This window comes from Chinchilla lanigera, unplaced genomic scaffold, assembly GCF_000276665.1.
Source record: "Chinchilla lanigera isolate Chin_1 unplaced genomic scaffold, ChiLan1.0 scaffold00002, whole genome shotgun sequence".
NCBI lineage: Eukaryota > Metazoa > Chordata > Mammalia > Rodentia > Chinchillidae > Chinchilla > Chinchilla lanigera.
Genome location: NW_004955403.1, coordinates 8,137,877 through 8,156,498, shown reverse-complemented (window position 1 = coordinate 8,156,498; position 18,622 = coordinate 8,137,877). Strand labels below are relative to the sequence as shown.

Here is an 18,622-nt window from a genome sequence, read left to right as displayed (position 1 = left end):
CAGCCAGCGCAGCACCCAGACAGCACGCAGGAAAACGAAAGCAGCGGCCTCAGAAAATGCCCCGCCGGCCACGCCCCTTTCCTCCTTCCCGCCTCGGCCAATCGCCGGGCTCCGCGGCCCGCCAATCAGACGTGGCTGTTCCGTGCAAGGCGCGCCTCCCTCGGCGAGCCCAGCCGGGGGCGGGGCCCTGGCGTCCGCGTGCCGGGAGAAGGCGAGAAAGGAGTTCTGCGCCTGCGTCCGTTGCGACGCCAGCAAGGGCGGTGGACAGAGCCAAGCGCCAGGTCATCCTGCAATAGCTTAGCAGCCGACTTCCTGTTGCTGAACCCAGACTGAAGACATTTTGGCCCTCGCTTTGCCTGACTGCCTTGAAGCCGTGGGCACAGTGGAAGCTGCAGGCCTGCAAGGCCTTGTTCTTTGGTCGCCATGACAGCACAGCCTCCTTACTCCGGGCTGCTTTCTCTGTCACAGCCTGACCTTGGGCCAGTCATTCCCAGCTGCCCTTAAGAGCTTCTGCGCCCTTCTAGATGGAGCCTCCTCAAGATGAACCGTGGCTCCTAAAGATGAAAGACGAACCACTGTACGTGGCCCTACGGGGCTACCCAGGGACCTCTGCCAGGGCACTAGTGATGCTCAGCGCCAAGCCGTGGAGAGATGCAAATTAAAACTACTCCGAGGGGCTGGGGATTTAGCTCAGTGGCAAAAGCGCCTGCCTGGCAAGCGCAAGGTCATGAGTTCGGTTCCCGGTATCGGAGAAAAACCAAAAAAAAAAAAAACAAAACAAACAAAAACTACTCCGAGATTCTGCCTTACCCCGGAGAGAATTGTCATCATTCAGAAATCAAATAACGAGGGCCGGGATATAGCTCAGCGACACAAGCGCCTGCCTGGCAAGCGCAAGGTCTTGAGTTCGATTCCCAGTCCCAGCGCCCCCCCCCCCAAAAAAAAAGAAAAGAAAAAAGAAATCAAGCAACAGATGCTGGCGAGGCTGCAGGTGGAGGAGGATCCCTTCTTCCTTGCGAGTGGGGATGTGAACTAGTATAAGCAGTATGGAAACCCGTATGGAGGCTCCTCAGAAAACTAAAAGTAGAAGTTCCAATCGACACAACTGTTCTCTAGGTATCTTCCCCAAAGAGTGAAAGACATCCTGTTACAGTGATAACGCATACCCACGTTTACAGCCGCACAACTCATACTAAACCTTAGAAGCAGCCTGTATGTCCGACAGACAAGTGGATAAAGATAATGTGATATTTATACACTGTGGACTGCTAGTCTGTCATAAAGAAGGATAAACCTGAATTATTTGTAGGAAAAATGGATGCTCTTTAGACCATAATGTGAAATGAAATAAATCAGACACACAAGCTTAAATATCACATGGTTTCTCTTATATAAGTAATTTGAAATATAAATAATTCAAAAAGCAAAGTAAATACAGACAGTAGGAAACGGAGATAGATCTTTTGTAAATGTGAAGGGGACTGTAGAGATGAGGAGGGAGTGAAAGGCGGAGAAGGAAAAGTAAAGGGAATTTAGATGTGTGTGTCTCAGCTCTCCCCGGTGAGTGTAACCATTACTACTGCAAAGGCATACTACTAAGAAATGTAAATACTTACAATACCAAAGCCACCCTCTTTCTCCTTAGACCTGCTCATTTTCTGTTAACCGTGCATGCCCAGATCCTAGACGTCATCCTCGCTTGCCCACTGCCCCCGCCCCTGAGACTCAGACTCCTTGATTCCTTCTCCTGATTAGTTTCCAAGTCCCGATTTGCCTTTCCCTCTCCTCCGCCACCCTCTTTGCCTCACCCGATTATTGTGTGGGTTCCCAGAGGGCTGCCTTACCCCAGCTCTCAGCCCATGCACTGCGTTCTTCGTACTTCAGTTGCTGTGAATATTTTCTTCAGTCCTAGGCTGGAACCCAGGCCCTTGCACCTGCTAGGCAAGCGCTCTAGCCCTGAACTATCTCCCTGGCCCCAAGTGATTTTTTTTAAATTGCAAATTAAAAAAAATTTTTTTTAACAATATGTAGTACAACAACCATTGTTAATTTCCTATTATCTTGTTTGAAATTGTGTATCATTTTTATTGTTTTTGTGTTGTTTTGTTTATGTCTTTGTGTTTGCTAATTTCTTTTTGTTCTTTTCTCTTTAAAATAAAATAAAAATTTTTAAGTTTTTTTTTTTTTAAAGCTGCAAAGTAGCTCTCACTGGCTAACCTGAAAATCTTCTAGTGGTTTTTCTTGCGCTTACACGATTCCAGCAGCTATAAAGTCCTGGCTCCCCTGTCACTTTTTCTAACCCTGTCTTGTGCTATCCTCTTTTGCTTACTTCAGCATGTTGCTCATCAAATATGCCACAAGCTCTTGCCCAAGCTCAGGGCCTTCTTACCAGCAGTGCTGTCTTTGGAAAACCCCTTAGCAGCATCCCTCTTCCCCATCGTCTTTGCTGCCTGACTTTTCTTTCATGTGTTGGCTTCAGACCTCAGCTTCAGTGTCACCTCCCTGTGTAGGTATCACCGAGAGCCATACAACCAACTGGTTCCTTCAAGTGCATGGGATCTGAATCCACTTGAACAATGAGGCGACTTTGGATGGGAGAAGGATCTACATAAGTCCCCAGGGATATGAACTATGTGTGTACGTCGTCATGCATGCACTCTACTAGAGCCAGTAGCGAGCCAACTTCTGGTCTGGATCCTCCACAAGTGTCCCTGCCTTTCTTTGCAGCCTCTCCTGTCACTGTCCAGTGACCCAGCTGAACTCTATGTCCTGCCCTCTCCTTAATGCTATAAATATTAATGCTCCTTTGTTATTATGATTGCTGAAGCATCCAAGTCTTAGCCCTGTATGACTCTGAATTATTATCAGGTGAACTATAAGTGTGGCTACTTAATACGTTGACTGCTTTAATTAATTTATTTTTTCATAAGACTGCTTTCATCTAAAAAAAAAAAAATGAAAAGCTAGAGATCAACAGCAAGATCCAAACCCATGACAGACATCAGCTTGGGAAGCTGTATCTATCAGCAATATCATAGTTGCATAAGGCATATAACTAGAAAAACAGTAGCTCATTCCATGTCTGGTAAGTTGTGTTGTTTTCAAACCTTGTCTTTCCCTTCCTGCACCATCACGGGTTCACTAAGGATAGAGTGTTCCTGTCTGTGCTCCAGAGGCCTTGCTCTGGCCAAAGGGAGGGCAGCAGTTTTCAGGTCACACCATCTGACCCGGAACTGTGTGTGCTCTATAGGGACTGATTTGCCATTGTGTGGTCCCTGCCTGCTCTGGGAGACAACCTGCCTCTTCCCCCTATAGCGGCTGCTCCTCTAGCCTGAGTCCTGGAAAGAGAGGCATGTGGACCCCCTTGAATCTGCCACCTGGCACAGATGGCTGCAGCTGCCCTGCAGGCCCCCAAGTGAGAAGTGTGTGTTTGTCATTGTGTGTTGCTAAGATGCCTCCACCTCCACGGACATAACTCTTTCCCAGTGAACAAGGAAAACCCTAAATCATCTTAGCAAGCTAGAAAGCTGCTGGGCTGGAACCAATATGGTATAATTTAAAGCAATAAATGCAAAGACTTGTGTTGGTTTTAAAAAGAAAAGAGCAACAAACGGCAGTCCTGTTTGTCACCAGCGGCCAGTCAGAAATAAGATGAAATGCAGGCATTTTCATCTCCCTGCTAGTGAATAGAGAGGCAAGGGTGATCAGGAGTCTGGAAACCACATCCTACCACGTCGCATGATGTCGCATGATGTTATGTGCAAAGCCTCCTAGAAGCCATGCCAGCCCCTCCACTTGGAGGTTTGCTCTGCAGAAGAATCTGTGCAATGTGACTCCTGTTCTTTATTCAGTCCTTGTATTCCCCAGTCACCTAGTTCAGTTGGTCATAACTGCCTTATTGGACAAAGCATCCTTTTCACTGCTGGAAACTGAACCCAAAGGTCATCCCACTGTGCTACCACCCCTCTTTGCATTTTTTATTGTGAGACAGGGTGTTGCTGAGCTGCTAAGTTGCCCAGGCTGGGCTCGAACTTGGGATGCTCTGTCTCAAATTCCCAGAATGCTGAGATTACAGGCATGCTACACCATGCCCGGTGTTGTACAAAGTATTTAAAGCAATTTATACAGAAATATTTACAGAGACTAGAAATATAAAGAACACAAGCTTACAAGCCCCGGCAAAAGATATTATCACTTACATAGTCCTCATCATACCAAATCAGGAAGGATCTTCTGGTGGATTATTTTCAACAAGCCACCTCATTCCCTTCTCTGTTATCTATATCTCTTTGCAACGTGACTCTAGTTCCTTCCAGCAGAAGATTCCCTGGTCACTGGATCCAGTGGCCTGTAACTAGACTTGACCAACACCGGGCAGTAGATGTGATGCTGCGTCATTTGGAGCTTAGTCTTGTGAGCTCTCAGAGCCCTGCTCAGGCTCCATGAAAAGCACAGCTCATCCTCTGCCAGATGAAGGGCCACAGGCCATGGCTGGATCAGAGTCACGATCCAAGCCCTTCAACCATGAGAACCCAGGCAGGACCAGACAGGCCTGGCCCGGCTGGCTGATCTGAGCCTCCCCTAGATCTGGAGCCATGATAAGTGCTTGTCTCATCTCACCGAGTTTGGGAAAGTTTGGTTTGCCCTGCAGCAGCAAGCGCTCTGTATCAGATCAATGGTATCGATCTTCTGAGTAGAATTAGGCTTGCTACAACTGACCCCTGAAACAGAATTCCCCGAGTACGATCACTTACCGCCCTTGCCACTGCCAGCCTTTCCCCTGGGCCTCTCGTTTCCAAGGCGTCAGCCTGTGGGTCCTCATCCTGTCCTCTCCAAAGCCTGCCTTGCACTGGGCTCTTTATACCCTTGACCTGTGACTGCTGATGAACAAGCCCAAAGTAAGTGTGAGAGACTTCCCTCTCTTTCCAGCCACCATATTGTATTTTAGCAGTGTTTTCCTAACGCTGGTGATATTGCACTAACTCACACATCTAGTACAGGCATTTCTAAAAATGCCGGTGCCTCCTCACCCTCCTGCCTTCCGATGGTAAGCCTTGCCACCGTGCAACCTGGAGCAGGTCTGTCAGTGGAAGTCTGCTTTGTCCACCTGTAACACAATGGAATTGAAGCGAAGGACTCCTGATTTCCAAATTCCAAATTCTACATCCTTTAGTTTGGACTCGGGACTTGGATTTTGTACGATCCCTTACTTGCATTGGTTGAGCAACTGCATTATTCTCAGGTAAAAGGTGCAAATCTGTAAGAAGCTGTCTGCACAGCCGCTTACTATATGCGGGGGTACAAAGCAGGGTTGGACAAAACTGCTGGGGGTGCCTGAGATATTTCACTCTGGTGTGATGGAAAGCCGTGAGTATTTTAGGAGCATGACACATGCACACAAGCGGTGTTCTGGCTCGACACCCAGAATCCTGTTGAATGTTGTAATGCAGAGAACACAAATCATTTTTCAGAAGTCTTGGGCCTCCAGAAAATCTACAAGGAAATGACTAGGCATAGGTGACAGTTGTATCCAAAGGTGTGCATGGCAGCTTCATTTATAATCATAAAATATCAGAAGCGACCTGTGCTTGCGACTGATAAAGCACTGCTTATAGAATATCAAAGCTGTGCTTTCCAAGACATTTAATCACACTGGAAAATACTCACTTAAAAAGTTAAATGAAGATGGTTAGAAAACAGTGTCATCCTACTGTAAGAATACACAGAAATATAAACAAATGTAAGCGCAGAGAATATTCTAAAATGGACATGGTTCTGGGAAGCGGACCATTTTTTCAGTCTTTTAAATATCCGCGCCCGCCAGCCGTGTGGACTGCGACGTCCCTACGGAGCCTCCGGCCTCCGCGAGGGGGCGCCGCGAGACGCCATCCGGGCACTGCGGCGGGAGGGGCGCCCATGTTCGGAAGAGCCACCCCACGTGGTTTCGGGGAAACAGACCAAGAGCGAGAAGCGGCCCTTTAATAGGAAACCGAAAAGCGAAAGCTGCGCGGGGCGCAGTGCGCAGGCGCGGCCCTGGGATTTCCCGCTGACCTCCGGACTGCGGGGTTCAACTGGCGGTGTGGGCGTGACCGGGAGCGGCCTGTCTGGGAGGCGGGGCCTCCTATAGGGCGTGGCCGTCTGGGGGCGTGGCCGTCTGGGGGCGTGGCCGCGGGAGGCTCGTCCACTTGGTCAGAGCGAGCTTGTTGGACCCTGCACAAAACCGAGGAGAGAGCGCGATCAGGTGACAGTCAGGGGCAGCGAGGGGACCTCCCGCGATTACCGGGTGCCGCGTGTTGCTGGCCGCTACCCCGGAGAACAGCTGGGAAACTAGCCAGCGATTTCCAGTGCAGCCGAGCAAAAGCAGCTGGGGCCCAGCTTGCTGAGTTTGTCCCTCGATCAGGGAGGCCGGGCGTCGGCTTCAGACCGCGGATCCCGCAGTGGGGAGGGGACCTCCTGCTGTGCCGCTGGCCCGGCGCCCCCGGGGTCTGCAGGCCTCGTGGGCACTTGCTGTGAACCCCCAGGAGCAGGCGCGCGTTTATTTTTCCGTGTTCTAAGAAGCAGCACCCAGGATCAGCGGTACAATTTGCAGGGCCAGGTGCAATTGAAAATGTGAGGCCTGTATCCAAAACTTAGGAAGACGTTTAGGATGGGCCGGGTGCGCCTAGGGAACCGATCCTCAGGGCGAGCTAGGGTCTGGCTTCCGTGGACACCTCGCTGGACGTTCCTTAAGCAGCAACTGAGGTGTACTGAGGACGCACCCTTTACAACACCGCGCCCCTATTTACAGTCCTGTGTGAAATGGGCTCTATGACATTTGCTATGAGCCCTCAGCTTGGCCTGTGGGGCACCGCACAGCCTGCCCTCTCCCTCATTTTGCCCCACTCCCCCCGCCAACCCTCCTTCCGCTCTTCAAATGCCCCAAGTTTTTGCCTGCCGAGTCCTATGCACACGACTTCTGTGGTTTTGGGGTACTGCTTTCCTGACAGTGCTCCTGGACTGGCTTCTTCTTGTGTTTTAGGTCTCTGTTCAGTCACCACAGCCTCAGAGAGACCTTCACTTGCGGTGCCTCTGCAACATACTTCCAACCCTCATATCCTTCAGCCTCTCCTGAGTTATTTTACTGTTTTCATCTCTCCTCGCCAGGGCATAAGGGAAACAGGAAAAGCTTTGCGCTGTTCTGCTGCCTTTCTGATACGGGGTTCTGTGAGCGGCGGATTAAACGTAAGGCCCCAAGATTCCAGTGTGTGTGGTGAATTGCCTTCTCTCCTGTATATTCCCAATGGCATTGTCTGCCGTCCTTGGAAGAACTTACAAAATCGTCAAGAAAATCACTTCCTGGGTCTTGTGGTTCAGATGAGAAAGGCGTAACTGATCCAGAGGAGTCCTCGAACATATCTGTGGAATGGAGGAACATCACTGACCCCCCGCTGGGAGTGCAGTCACAGGCTTCCCCATTCGGACTTCGGGCTTCAGCAGTGGCTCCGAGCCCCAAAAATGAGGAAGAGGAGACTGTTTGAGCATGGAGGTTCTGAAAATCTTCCCTGAAGGGTTGTAAGGAGAGTGACCTTCCATACCCCTGCCCTTTGCCCTCTCCCTACCCTGTCTGGTGGCATCTAGATTTTAGATTTCTTTCTGTCTGTAACAGTTCATAAGACGTCTCAGGGGAGGACTGTCAAGCCTGATGTAAGAGGGTGTTGTGTTGGACTTTGTCCATGGCCGGGAGTAGGAGGGAGTTTATGGGTTGTAGGAGTCATGGGTTTAACAGAGGGAGCGTTAAGGGAAATTTCAGGAACACTTGGTTCCTCTGTGGGTAGGTGGTTATTATGCACCTATGAGATGATGTCTAAATCATAGGGAAGTTAGGGTAAGTGCCATTCTAGACCATTTCCACAGAGCTTGGAAGTTAAGGGGAGGTGAAATAGAGAAAAAAGTTGTGTGTTTGTCAAGAGTGAGCATGTTGTTGTCAGTTGGGGTGTAGTAGAGGCAATTTGAGGTTTGGAGGTATCATCCAGAGAATTGTACCTTAGTTCTGCAGACAGAACAAAGACCAAAGGAAAGGACGGAATGAACCATTATCTGGCACACTACTAGTGTTCAAACACTAATTCATCAGCAAATATTTATTAAGGGGCAGACTGTGCTGGGTTCCAGGAATGGAACCACGAGCAAGGCCATCTTGGTCCCCACACGTGAGGGTTGCTTGGAGTTTGATGAGGGACAGGTGCTGCCCATCGATAGCATCATAAGGAGTGCTGGGTGGGGTTCCAGAGGAAGCTACGAAGAAGGCAGGGTGTGACTGCGTCTTTCTTGCACAGGTTTTGTGAAGGTGTTTACACATGTGCACTTGGCAGGAAGGCTGTGGGGAGCCTGGGGGTGCATGAACAACATCCAGGGTTGGCCAGAGAGGCCATGGCCCAGGGCGTTGGCAAAGAGCCTGAGCCACCAGAGAAACTGAAAGCAGTTCAGTCAGTCCTGCGTGTCTGCGTGTTGGAGGATGGGGGGGCTTTGGATGAGAAGTGATGAGAGCTGAAGACGGAGACCAAAGACTGTGTGTGACTGTGGGAAATCTGTTGAGAATTACAGCCTTTCTCCAGCACTGGAATTCCTAACTGTGTTTTACAAAATGTTTTGGTGGCATAAACCCTTTGGCAGCCTGACAAAACCTATAAACTCCTTTGAAGAATAATGTTTTTGTTTAAATAAAACACACAAGATTAAAAAGGAAACCATTTGTATTGAAATACAGTGAGCCAACTTTGTGATATATTAAAACCATATTGAAACCTCCTTTGTAATATAAGTGCTTTTTTATAAATGGCATTAAGTAACAAGATTTGGCAGTGGGTCTGATGAATGCAATTTCCAAGGTATGTTTAGCATAAACAATATTTTGAGTTAATTGTAACAACTATGATATCATAGAAAAGTGGTGTGGGTTTGCTGCCCTTAATCAATGGAAATTAAAATCTTCAGCTGGAAGGTTCTAGAAATAAAACTGTAACTTTTGCCATTCAAATTTATAAACCCTATGTCCTGCCCATACACCCCAGCAAGAATTGCTAATGTAGTGATATCATTCAAAGATTTCAGCAAGGAGTGAAATGGTCCAATGTATGTGCAATGGAGCCCTTTGTGCATATGAGAAGCTACATGGAGTTGTATTTCCTGGGAGCAGGTTGCACAGAATGTCTTTAACCATGTCCTTACAACACCTTCCTGTGAGAATTGTGTTGGCCATTCCCTGTGTCTTACAGAGGTAGGTGCACACTCATGTGGATTTGTTAGAATTCATAGACTAGCATGAAGAAAAAGGGTGAATTGTACTCTGAATATGCCCTTATAAGCCAGATTTTAAAATGCAATGTCAAATCAATAAATGTTCACAACTTACAAAGTTTTAGCCTACATTAGAAACTGGAGCCCATGCACACTGATTCAAGTTTAAGTCTGGATGATGTGGCTAGAACAGAGCCCTAGGATGGCCACGCCCCTCCTTACTACCTTAGATTTGAAGGGAAGCTTCTGGCCAGCAGCCTTCTTTCCACAGTCTGGATAAAGGCACTGATACTCAGAACACATTGTTCGAGCGATTACATTTTAAAAATGTGAAAAGTTATCAGCAAAATGCTTATTTGTGATTGGTCTGGGGTGAGGGAGGGAAGAAGTGAACATGTGATATGTATGTGGAAAATAAATCTATATTTTATTAAATATAGCTTGTCACTAGCTTGTTATGAACTGGAAAGTTTGTTCCTTGCCCCCAAGTTCATATGTGGAAATTCTAACCCCCAAAGTGGTGCTGCTAGGAGACAGTGGGGTCACAAGAAGCAGGGTCCTCATGAGGAGACCTGGTGACGGCGAGCTCGCTGCTAATCTGAGGGTTCTACCAGGAGATGAGAAGTCGGCTGCCTGCTCCCCGGAAAAGGCTCTCACTGGACTCTGGCCCTGGCCAAAACTTGTTCTCAGATCTCATGCTCCCAGAACTGTGAGAAATAAATTTCTGTTGCTTAGAAACTGCTTACTTTTATAGTCATCTGAACTAAGTCATAGTTTGCACAAAAAATATTCTGGGATGGAGTTTGCTGGAAATACAGTCCAAAGTCCCTTCCCATTGCATTTGTAGCTCATGTGGGATGTCTTATTTTGGACTAAATAGGTATCCTTTGGAATCCTCTAATAAATTCCCATTTCCCCCATGAAGATGATTTCTGGAGTGCCAGACTCATACTCTTGGGAAATAACTTGTTACCCTGAGGTCAAAAACTTGATTTTGACTTTTGGTTCCAAATACAAATTGCCACTTATTGCAACCTAATAATGTGACCTGTGCCTTCACTATAAGAAGCAAACCATAGACTTCCTTGTGTTTTCTAGCCTTAGTGACGATGGCTGTGATCACATGGGAAACCTCACCAGGCTCTATAGTGACAAATATATTTTCAAATGTCTGCATGGTAGGGAAGGCTGCTAAGTCTCCATGGTACTCTTGATTCATTCTAGCGAATGAGCTTATGCAGCTTTTTGGTATCTAAATCTACTTGTCTGAATATTCCTTGGTAGCAAATTACTTTTTCAAATATAAAACTGTAATAATAACACTCAGGTTTATGTTATTTCTTCCAACTCTTCTGTCAGTTGATATAAGTCTCAGGCCAGTTCAGAAGACTGGGTTTGTGCAGGGAAGCAGAGACTGGGAAAAGGCACCTTGAAAAAGATGTGGTCCTCCATCGCCAGACACCTTAGCCCTAAGGGTACTGTCAGGAGCGTGCAAAGGAGCAAGGGAGCTGGCTTTCGAGCCACAGAAGAGTTGACCCATGGGAACAGTCTAGAATTCACTTGGGCACATGTGGATGGGTATAAAAGGGCAAGATTAGTCATGTGGGATCTCTAGGGAAAAGGCACGTTAGTATAGTAAAAGCCAATTTCTCCCCTTGAAATGTCTTAGTCACTTTCTTCACACGGAGACACAGTACCTGACACCCACAGCTTAAAGGAGGAGTGGTTTGTTTTGGCTCACAATTCAGTGCATAGTAAGGGGCAGTCCAGGGCAGGACAGCACGGCAGAGGGGTATGGCGGAGCAGAGCTGCTTATGGTATGGTGGACAGGAAGCAGAGAGGGAAGGGAGGATCCCATCAGGGAGATATACCTTACCAGGCCGTGTCCACAGTGACTCAATACTTCTGTCCCGATGCCAGCTCGTAGCAGAAAGTCAGTCATAAACCCTCATAATCCAATCAAATCCCCAAAGCCTATGATCACAATGAGGCTTTGGGAGGAGAGATCTAAATATAAACCATGACAAATTTGAGTCTATGCCTGTTGGGTTTGCCTGGGGGCCAGAATGTGGGTGGAAGGAGAGAGGAGCCCTTTGACGGCACTGGGATCTCTGACTCTACAGCAAAGCTTATGCTGGTTTAGAGTTTCTGCAGTTGGTCATGGAAGATGCCTCAGTAGTACAATTTCCTCTCCTGGCTCAGCAGCTTCCCAGGGGCTTATCAAATACAGGGAACCTTCAGGTCTTGAGTGTTGGGGACCTCATACTACTACTGAGGTCAGCAGCTGGGCAGTGGTGCCACTAAGCATTGGATCATAGTGAGGCAGGGGCCAAAGTAGACCCAAAGCTCATACATATTCATTTCCACCCAGCAAAACACAGCATGCCAAAGGAATAGCACTTCTTCGCTTTTCTGAGGTCTCAGGTTAAATTCTGGGGAGCAGAAGCTGGTAGAACTGGAAAGAAGCATTGGTCCATCTAGTTCAGTCTTTTCTAGAAATGGAGAAGGCACAACACACAGACTAAATCAGTTACCCAAGGCAGGGCTATTACTCTCCCAGCACTCAGTTCAGGAGATTCTTACCCCAGTGTCTACTTTCAGCGCCTGGAATATCATGCAATTTAAGATACTGCTAGGAGTGACCCTGGATCCCTCTGCCCAGTAAGACGGGTGCCCAGGGTGGCACCAGCAGCCATGAGACTCATAGCTGGGACAGTGTTGAGCTGCTAATTAAGAGGCATCACAGTTCAGCCCTGGGGGCTGTGAGTTGCTACTGTAGGGGCCTCGTCCTTGTACCTATCCTGAATCTGTGTGACGGCTCTGATTTGCCTTCCCTGGCCTTCCTGCTTGCTTGGAGCTAGGTAAGCATCTCTTTTCCTAAACTTTAACACTTACACTTTCCAGAGCCCAAATCATAAGCAGCACTTGGGATATAAAATCAGAAAAAAAAAAGACCCACATACACAGGAGTACTGTATTTTGTTGATATTATATTGTTACTAATACTGATTCCTTAAAGGTAGCACGTCTTCTGGGTTGACCTGCAGCTTGGTTTTTGGCCTGCAGTTGCAGCACTCCCAGTTGGGGTATCAGGCCAGTGAGGGGGTGTTTCGGATTCCTATCATTTGTCCATTTCCCTGAAACCAGTATTTACAAAGCTGAAGATATAAGATGTTATCTTTGGCAAAGAACAGTCTCTAAACTTTTTCATTTGCTTCCTTTGACATGGCAGAGTTTATCCGGTCAGTCAGCAGAATACGGCGACTTCATCTACAATTGAAAATGAAAATATTGTTGAGGAAACTGCCCATAAATCACTTTTTCTCTTCTTGTCTACTAAATGCTTTATACTCTTTCTACCTATTGACTACTAAGTACTCAAGAAAAGTAATTTGTGTTGATTAATGTGAAATAAAAGGCACCTTTTGAGTAGATTGAAAACTGTATGAGGAGGGAAGCCCATTCACTGCACCAAAAATGCAATGAAAAAGTGGGTGTAAAATGCAGTAAAAGTTCAGTTAGACATAAAAACTTAGTGAGTTAAGGGCAATCAACAACGGGATAAGTTATCAGAGAGGAGTGTGGAGTTTTCCATCCCTGGAAAGAGAAGGACTAAATACCACTTGGTTTCTAACCAGATATAAATCTGGAGTCTCAGGATCCTTCCAAGATTCTATGTAGATGAACATCACTTTCGTGTAAATTAGGAGCATGAACTTGACAATTTGGAGGGATAAAAATAAACAGAATGAATTGTGGGTAACATCCACACACTACAGATCAGAATTTCGGAAAGAAGTGGAGTATTATGCTGCTGTTAATGGTTATTCCTGGAAGACTTGGAGGGGATCTGAGACTGCTCATGCAAGTAACCATCGTGAAGATTGGGGTCTGTGGTGCTGGGACTGTTGGAATAGATGTTAAAGCAAGCTTAGGAATACTCACTAGTACGTATATGTTGTTTGCTAAAGTGGAGAGAGTGCAGGGACTGGTGGGGCCTGAGACTAGGGACGCTGCGCTGGTGTGGTGGATGGGGATATTTTGCCCCCTGGTGGTTTTTGATAGAATTTAATAAAGCAGTTCGGGCAAAGTAAGGCGTCTGCTTTCAACACCTGCAGTAACAGAGACACCAGCACCATGCATGGTGCGCGTCTCCCCGCTCTGATTCACACCCCGCATGCCTCCTTGTAAAGGGCTTGGAGCAGCAATGGAAAAGAAAGGAACATACAGCAGTTTCGATGGTTGCGGGACTCAGGTTCTCTCTCAGCACTGCATATACACTCGGAGACATGGGAAGGAGGTCTGAGGGGGACTGGGGCTCAGTCGAATCACTTCGGCTTGAAGAGACAAGACAACAGGTCAGTATTGCGAGATTAGGAAATAACAGCCATGGTGACTTATGTGTCTGGAACCTATTTCTAGGGCTTCATCTGTTTGTGACACTGAACCGCCTAATTCATCATTTCATATCACAACATAGAACCACTATAGAATATATGGCATATAAAAGGGCAGCATTATAATTCCAGTCATAATAGACTGCAGTGAGTGTGCCCCGAAGACCAGCTTTATGAGTTACAAGGAATGAGACATAAAATGCTTTATTGGGTATTAAAATGCTTTATTCTCAGTTATATGCACTCTGATCTACCCTTAAATCTCTTATAGGAGTCTTTTTTTTTTTAAAGATTCAATAATAAATATTTTACCTGTGACTAAGATTACTCACATTGTGGAAATAGGGATAAAAACCGAAGGAACATAACCTTTGTCTCCCCTCTCTGTCGGTCTTGAAACTGGAAAGAAAGGCACAACGTTGTGGGAAAACATTACCAACGTTATTGACAATATCAGAACAAAAGCATCTGGAGCAATACCAGCAATGCTAAAAGGAAGAGAGAGAACGCAGTTGTTTAGTGATTCACATACAGTTTTAGTTGAACAGAGGAAACAGTCACATAGATCAGCATAAAGTGTGCAAGGAGAGCACAAGTCCCTTTGCAGGCCGAATGTGACTGCACACATTAACGTCTCTGAAATGTGTGAGAACTGAGAACCATGTTGCCTGTCTTTGCTGTTGTATTTGCATTTGATGGTAAGAACTGATTTAGTCACGTACTGAGGGATTTATAGTAGCCCAGCTCTTTTCACTAAAACTTGACAGTAGTTGTGCCTTATTATTGCACCAAGTTGTGAAGCTCAGAGTGAGCAATCCTGAAGCAACCCTGCACATGCTAACTGTGAGCACTGTAGTAGCAGGGACTGCTGGCCCCACCTGGGAGACAGTCCCCACCTCAGGTGTGCCCGTGTCCAACATGAAATTCTTCGCTGACATTTGCATTAACTTTACTAGAATGTCACTGCACAGCCAATGTTTCTGTTTTTGATGCTTTTCCTTTGTTTCAGATGGGCATGAATTCGGGTAGCAAGTCACCATTTGTGAGAGTGATGACTCTAAGATCTTCCATAAAAGAGTGCCCAGGCATTGAGTCACTAGAGGTGGAGATTGTTATGGGTGGCACACACAGTTGTCCCTTGGTATCTATGAGGAATTGCTTTCAACGTCCTTGGATGTTCAACTCCTTTGTATAAAACAGTGTGACATTTGCATGCAATGTACAGATAACTTCTCAAATACTTTACGTTGTTTATAATTCCCGATACAATATAAAGGCTATTTAAGTGGTTGTTATACTGTATTCCTTAGGAAATAATGGCAAAGAAACAATTTCTTTTCTCTCTTTTCTTACACTTTAGATGAGACCTAGACAGTGCTAAGCCACATCCCCAGGCTGTCTGCTGCCCTTTCCTTTCCTTTTTTTCTTCTGTTTCTCCCCTCCTCCATCTTCCCATCTTCCCCTCCCCTCCTCTCTCCCTGGATTGAACTCAGGGAGAGCTGAGCTGTATCCACAGCCCTTCTTTTTCTTTTTCTTTTTTTTTTAAATTTTGAAGCAGGATCTCACTAGTTTACTCAAGTTGGCCTCAAACTTGTGATCTTCCTCCTCAGTCTCCCAAGTAGCCAGTATTACAGGGGTGTGCCACTGCACCTGGCTTGGGTGAAATTTTTTAAAAAATATTTTTAATGCTGGGTTGGTTGAGTTTGCATACGCAGCAAGAAACCGTGACATGGGGGCAAGTGCATTTTCACTAAGGAACCAGAAGCATGAACTTACCTTATAATTATATAGCTGATTTCATGAGTTTTCTTTTGTGTAGTCAGTAAGTATTTACTGAAAACCTATTCTGGCCAGATATTGTTCTAGGCCCTCAGGATACACCAGGGAAGGCAGAACAAGGAAGGGGAGGGTGAAGCACTGACCCACATCCCTCCCTGGTAAATGAACAAGCACTGAGTTGGCTTGCATCAGTGGCACACCCCTGTAATACTGGGAGACTGAGGTGGAAGATCATAAGTTTGGGGCACACCTGAGTAAGACTACAGTAGGGGGAGAAATAAAACTTGGGAACCTGCACGCTTGCCACCCCTTTAAAAGGGATGATCATCGCCTCCTCCCTCTTCCTTTCCCCTGGCGATAGAAGTGATGGCAGAATTGTTCCTGTCTTAGGGAGAGAAGTCCTGAGCTCTTCAGTGCCGGGAGAAGTCCCCCCGCCACAGGGAGGTCGGTGCAGTGACAACGGTCACTCTGCTAATGTCTGATGGCTCTAGTGGCCTCTCTTCAGCAACCAGTGGCCTCTGGGGGCCTCCGAGAGCATACAAAAGATCAGAGTAAACAAAAAGGGAGCTTCATTTACTTCACTCTGATATGATGTTATTTTCTAAAAGGTTGAGAGAATAGTAAATAGAAGACCTCACCTTCGCACGGCTGGGAGCTGTAGTGTTTTCCAAAGGCCTTGTCTTTGGGAATGTCAGGATACAGATACTTCAGAGGGTTTTCTGGAATGTTTTCAGCCATAATAACCTTGTAGTCTCGAAGGATGTCAGCAAATGGCAGAGCAGACAGCCGGCCTTTGTTGTAGGGTTCTACAGAGTGGAATCTCACTTCTCCTGAAAAACAGACATGGGAAGAACATGCCAGCTCCTGCAGATATTCCTCGTGGCCATTCTTTCTGCTCATGTTAAGTTCATGATTGAAAACCAACACAAGACCTTGTGCAGCCTGGACAGTACACGTCATGCGTGTCCGAGAGGGTGACTGCACAGGCTTTCAGCGGGCCTGGGACAACCTCACCAACTGATGTCCAAACCCAGGGAGTGCTTGCTAGACAGATCCACTTGCCACATCCCCCTGGAAATCCCAGTAACCCGACCATACTAAATCCACACAAACAGATGGCAGAGTGCATACCGTTCTCAGAATGGTCCACCCAGGTGAAAGTTATCCCTCCAAGATGGCTTTCACTGAATCTTAACAAAAAAGTTCCGGGCATTTTATCCTTGAGCAGCAGCCTCTCCTTTTCTTTGCTAACGAAGCCCATGACATACCTAAAAAATGAAACAAGGCATAGTTCAACTGATCATTATTGCATTTACATTTATTTCATTCTTGTAGAACACACTTAAAAATTGTTTTGTGTGTAATCAAATGTCAACCATCTCTGACATACTCATAAATGTATATATCAACACTTTCTGAAGAATGTAAGAAACTACAGTTTTTTTTTACCCTACCTATGGTACTAAACATACTTAAAAGAAATGGGAAAAATAATCAAAACAGAAAAAGAGAACTTAATTCACAAAAACACAGCCCTTAACTCACCCATCAATCCAAAGGGGAAGAATGTGTTTCTTAATTAGATCCAGTATTGCTTCAAGCCATGTCCAAAAGGTAAATGATTTACCAGGTAAGTGTTCCTGTTGGAATAAATAAGCACATCAGGATAATGATTAAACAATAGCATCATGGCACAGTAATTTAATCTCCATTTTTCAATAAAATTCTTTCATTAAATTGGGCAACTTTATACTCTTTAAAAATATCCTTATCCAGTAAATCTTCAAAGTCTCAGCTTGGACAGGTGCATTATTCTTCTTCTTTTTTTTTTCTCCGGTACTGGGAACTGAACTCACGACCTTGCGCTTGCCAGGCAGGTGCTTTTGCCTCTGAGCTAAATCCCCAGTCCCCACATTATTATTCTTAAATGATGTCCCCCACAACATTTGTACCTTGCAGAACTTCGCCCAGGTGAGATGCCCATCACTGTAGCTAGATTGCACTAAAATGAAAGAAAATAAAGTAAGATTTTTAAAGAATTCGACAATGGGACTCCTGAATTTTGTGCTCAATCTAGATTTTTTTCGCCTCCCTTTCAAGCATTGCTTAACTGCCTGCTACAGTTTTACAATGCACGGAGTAGTACCCATGATACAACTATGTGATTGTCTGTCTTATTCCTAAGGCATTTCTTAGAAGCTTTTGACAAAGGAGCTAACAATGGCTTTAGGAAGCTCCATAAAAGGGTAGGATTTAAATTTTCAGAAGAGAGAAAGGAAAGAATTCCAGGGAACAGAAATAATGTAGGACAAGGTATGCTGGACATGGGCATGCCTCCTATGAGGGACAGTAAGAGCTGCCTGACGAAGGTGAACAAACATTTGAAAATAATATTGTAAAAATCAGGTGTAGCTGGATTGCCAGCTGTCCCACTTCAATATGTAAAGAATGGACTAAATATCCACTGGGCGATACGCAACATCAGCTATCTTGATCCAGAGCAGTGAAGGATGCTGGACTTTCTACCTCAATTTTTCTGCCAATTATACTCACATGCCTAATTTGGTAAAGATCTGGAAGAATATGGGTGCTACCTATACTTCACATTTAAAAACTTTAATCACTCATTAACAAATATTAATTAAATGCCTACTATTGCTATATATGAGCTGAATATGTATCAAAAAGACATAAATAATCAATTACTTTTGGAGAAATTCCCATAGTCCTGATTTATTTGAGTATCTATTCATGAGGTCCAGGTAACAAGCAGCCTAGCATGACCGAAGTCATATTTCAGTCACACATGGTTCTATCACTGCAGCAGGAATGCATCTTTGTTTGGGTCTACTTTAAGGATTAATGTGTACAGACCAACTTGAACTCTTTTTAGTATTAAATGTATCGACACTACACTTGTCAAAATACAGGTATCTCTTAAAATTCTTTTAGACAAAGCTTAAATAGGGGTCAGTGCACATCATACTAGTAAGTATTTGGCGAACTTCAGACATCTCAGTCAAAGCTGAAACTTTCTTGATAGTCAAAATCAATTTATTACCGGTACTTTGAAGTTTCTATTACATTTCCTGTACTTGCTGCAGGAATCTGTCATTTTCCAGCTGGTTAGCATCTGCTGAGATATGACAGGAGCGATCCAGGCACCATTA

The 18,622-nt window shown here is 45.6% G+C and overlaps 1 protein-coding gene and 1 long non-coding RNA gene across 4 annotated transcripts in view; one reads left to right on the top strand and one right to left on the bottom strand.

Annotated features, from left to right (window-relative positions):
* The first annotated feature begins 6,051 nt into the window (after positions 1-6,051).
* LOC102027702 lies at positions 6,052-8,787 on the top strand. The gene is made up of 2 exons (XR_259162.2): positions 6,052-6,241; positions 7,144-8,787. It is a non-coding gene; the product is annotated as an uncharacterized LOC102027702 (long non-coding RNA).
* Positions 8,788-12,246: 3,459 nt separating this feature from the next.
* The window catches only part of Stat4 (signal transducer and activator of transcription 4), an 82,782-nt gene continuing 76,406 nt past the window's right edge, over positions 12,247-18,622 (bottom strand). For all 3 annotated transcript variants that reach the window (XM_005373295.2, XM_005373293.2, XM_005373294.1), the window contains exons 18-24: positions 17,405-17,454; positions 16,998-17,092; positions 16,584-16,720; positions 16,091-16,282; positions 14,006-14,072; positions 13,505-13,613; positions 12,247-12,546 (exon numbers count right to left, since the gene is read on the bottom strand). In XM_005373295.2, coding sequence (XP_005373352.1) covers positions 12,520-12,546; positions 13,505-13,613; positions 14,006-14,072; positions 16,091-16,282; positions 16,584-16,720; positions 16,998-17,092; positions 17,405-17,454 — 677 coding nt within the window. In that variant the 3' untranslated portion in view covers positions 12,247-12,519. The remainder of the gene's footprint in view (positions 12,547-13,504; positions 13,614-14,005; positions 14,073-16,090; positions 16,283-16,583; positions 16,721-16,997; positions 17,093-17,404; positions 17,455-18,622) is intronic.